This window comes from Notolepis coatsorum, assembly GCF_963971535.1.
Source record: "Notolepis coatsorum genome assembly, chromosome: 14".
Lineage (NCBI taxonomy): Eukaryota > Metazoa > Chordata > Actinopteri > Aulopiformes > Paralepididae > Notolepis > Notolepis coatsorum.
In genome coordinates, this window is record NC_140178.1 from 34480089 (window position 1) to 34482588 (window position 2500).

Genomic DNA, 2500 nt, shown 5'->3' on the forward strand with positions numbered 1-2500 from the left:
CCCTCCAGCTTCCTCCTCCATCCTCCCCTCCAGCTTCCTCCTCTCTCTCCCTCCTCCCCTCCAGCTTCCTCCTCTCTCTCCCTCCTCCCTCCAGCTTCCTCATCTCTCTCCCTCCTCCATCCTCCCCTCCCACTCCCTCCTCTATCTCCCTCCTCCATCCTCCCCTCCCGCTCCCTCCTCTATCTCCCTCCTCCATCCTCCCCTCCCGCTCCCTCCTCTATCTCCCTCTTCCATATCGCTCTCCATCACAACAACAACCACCCACCAGCGGCTCCTTGTTCTTCACCAGCCTGACGATCTTCACAGACTCCTCGTCCAGCTCGTCTTCAAAGTCCTCGGGCAGCGGCGGCAGCACAGGGTCAAAGTTCTTCTGGGCCACCGTGTCGTGAACCGAGAGAACGGCCTGGTGGTGAGACGAGGTACATACTGAGGCCAGAACGCCAGAGTTCAGAGTAGAGCTGTGAATCTTCATTGGCCTCACAATTTGATTCGATTACGATTCTACGATGCATCTCGATGCAGCTCAATAATATATTACACCCTCAGTTTTATAATCTACATTACTGCACATGGCTACTTTTTCATCAATTAATACAAGCAGTCAGATAAGATTAGTATCAGTATTAGTATCAATACTTTTAGAATAGACTGATGCTGTATTTTCTATGAGTTGAGTGGATGCATGACCATAGCACTAGCTTTAATAATAAAAAAATAATAATAATAATAATAATAATAATAATAATAATAATAATAATAATAATAATAATAATAATAATAATAATAATAATAATAATAATAATAATAATAATAATAATAATAATAATAATAATAATAATAATAATAATAATAATAATAATAATAATAATAATAATAATAATAATAATAATAATAATAATAATAATAATAATAATAATAATAATAATAATAATAAAATAATAAAATAATAATAATAATAATAATAATAATAATAATAATAATAATAATAATAATAATAATAATAATAATAATAATAATAATAATAATAATAATAATAATAATAATAATAATAATAATAATAATAATAATAATAATAATAATGACTTGGATTTATATAGCGCTCTTCATGAGACCCAGAGCACTTCACAGAGTCCATTATTCATTCATACACAGTCATACCGGTGGTGGTAAGCTACAATTGCAGCCAGAGCTGCCCTGAGGCAGACTCACTGAAGCGTGGCGAATAATCATCGCCTACGGCCCCTCCGACCACCACCAACATTCATTCACATGCATACACATTCATACGAGGCAAGTAGGTTAAGTGTCTTGCCCAAGGACACAACGGCAGTGGGATGGACATGGGCTTGAGTGGGATTCGAACCACCAACCCTTCGATCATTGGACAACCCGCTCTACCCCTGAGCCACACCGCCCCACAATAATAATAATAATAATAATAATAATAATAATAATAATAATAATAATAATAATAATAATAATAATAATAATAATAATAATAATAATAATAATAATAATAATAATAATAATAATAATAATAATAATAATAATAATAATAATAATAATAATAATAATAATAATAATAATAATAATAATAATAATAATAAAAATAATAATAATAATAATAATAATATATTTGATTTGTAGGGCGTTTTATAGTTGTGGAGCAAATCCCAAAGCGCTACATTGTAAAAGAATATAAAATATAAAAGCTAGCTTTATTATCATTTCTTTTAATAATCTATTATGTTCTGTCACTGCATCGATGCAGAATCGTCCACGTCCACATCGCAATGCATCTTATAATCGAGAAATGTCCACACCCCTAGTTCAGAGTAGCCTGAACTCTGCCAGAATCTGTGTTTAGTATCACTGCTGCTCCATGCTCTGATGTCAGGGTTGGGCACAAGTCAATTCAATCGATTGTAATAAAAACTACAGTTCATGTACTGAAAAAATCATTCATTCTCAACCATTTCTCTACAGACTGGCTATAAAAAGAATTATTCATAAGCAAAAACTGATTTTAGATTTACATTTTGTTGAAGAAGATCCACTTCATAAATTGATGGGAATAGCAACTCTGACGCCCGTCCCCCTGTGTTTACCTTGATATATGGTGATGTCAGCAGATGTAAGAGTTCCTTCTCCTCCGTGCTCATTGGCCCACTCTGCAGCTCCTCTGCAACCTGCCAATCACAACAGAGATAGGAACCTGTGTGGGTGTGTGCTAAAGCTGTAATGTGCCCTGCAGGTTATGGTAATGCTGCATCTACAGTATGTGCATGCGCGCACACACACACACAGGCACACACGTGTGCACACATGCGCACACACACGCAGGATAAGTAACCAGTGGTGGTGAGGGTCAGCATTTTCTCCTCTGCTATGATAACTGTTGCTATGGTAACTGTTGTAAGTAGGAGAGGGAGAGCAGTATGTGGACAGGGGTGTAAAGTACTTGAGTAATTGTACTTCGTTGCAATACTTAAGTACTGTT

The 2500-nt window shown here is 36.0% G+C and overlaps 1 protein-coding gene across 1 annotated transcript in view; it reads right to left on the reverse strand.

Moving 5' to 3' along the window:
• Positions 1-2500, reverse strand: part of mpp3a (MAGUK p55 scaffold protein 3a) — a gene marked incomplete at both ends in the record, with an annotated part of 33935 nt that overhangs the window by 28224 nt on the left and 3211 nt on the right. Inside the window, 2 exons of the mRNA XM_084328813.1 lie at positions 266-403; positions 2109-2189. Coding sequence (XP_084184939.1) covers positions 266-403; positions 2109-2189 — 219 coding nt within the window. The remainder of the gene's footprint in view (positions 1-265; positions 404-2108; positions 2190-2500) is intronic.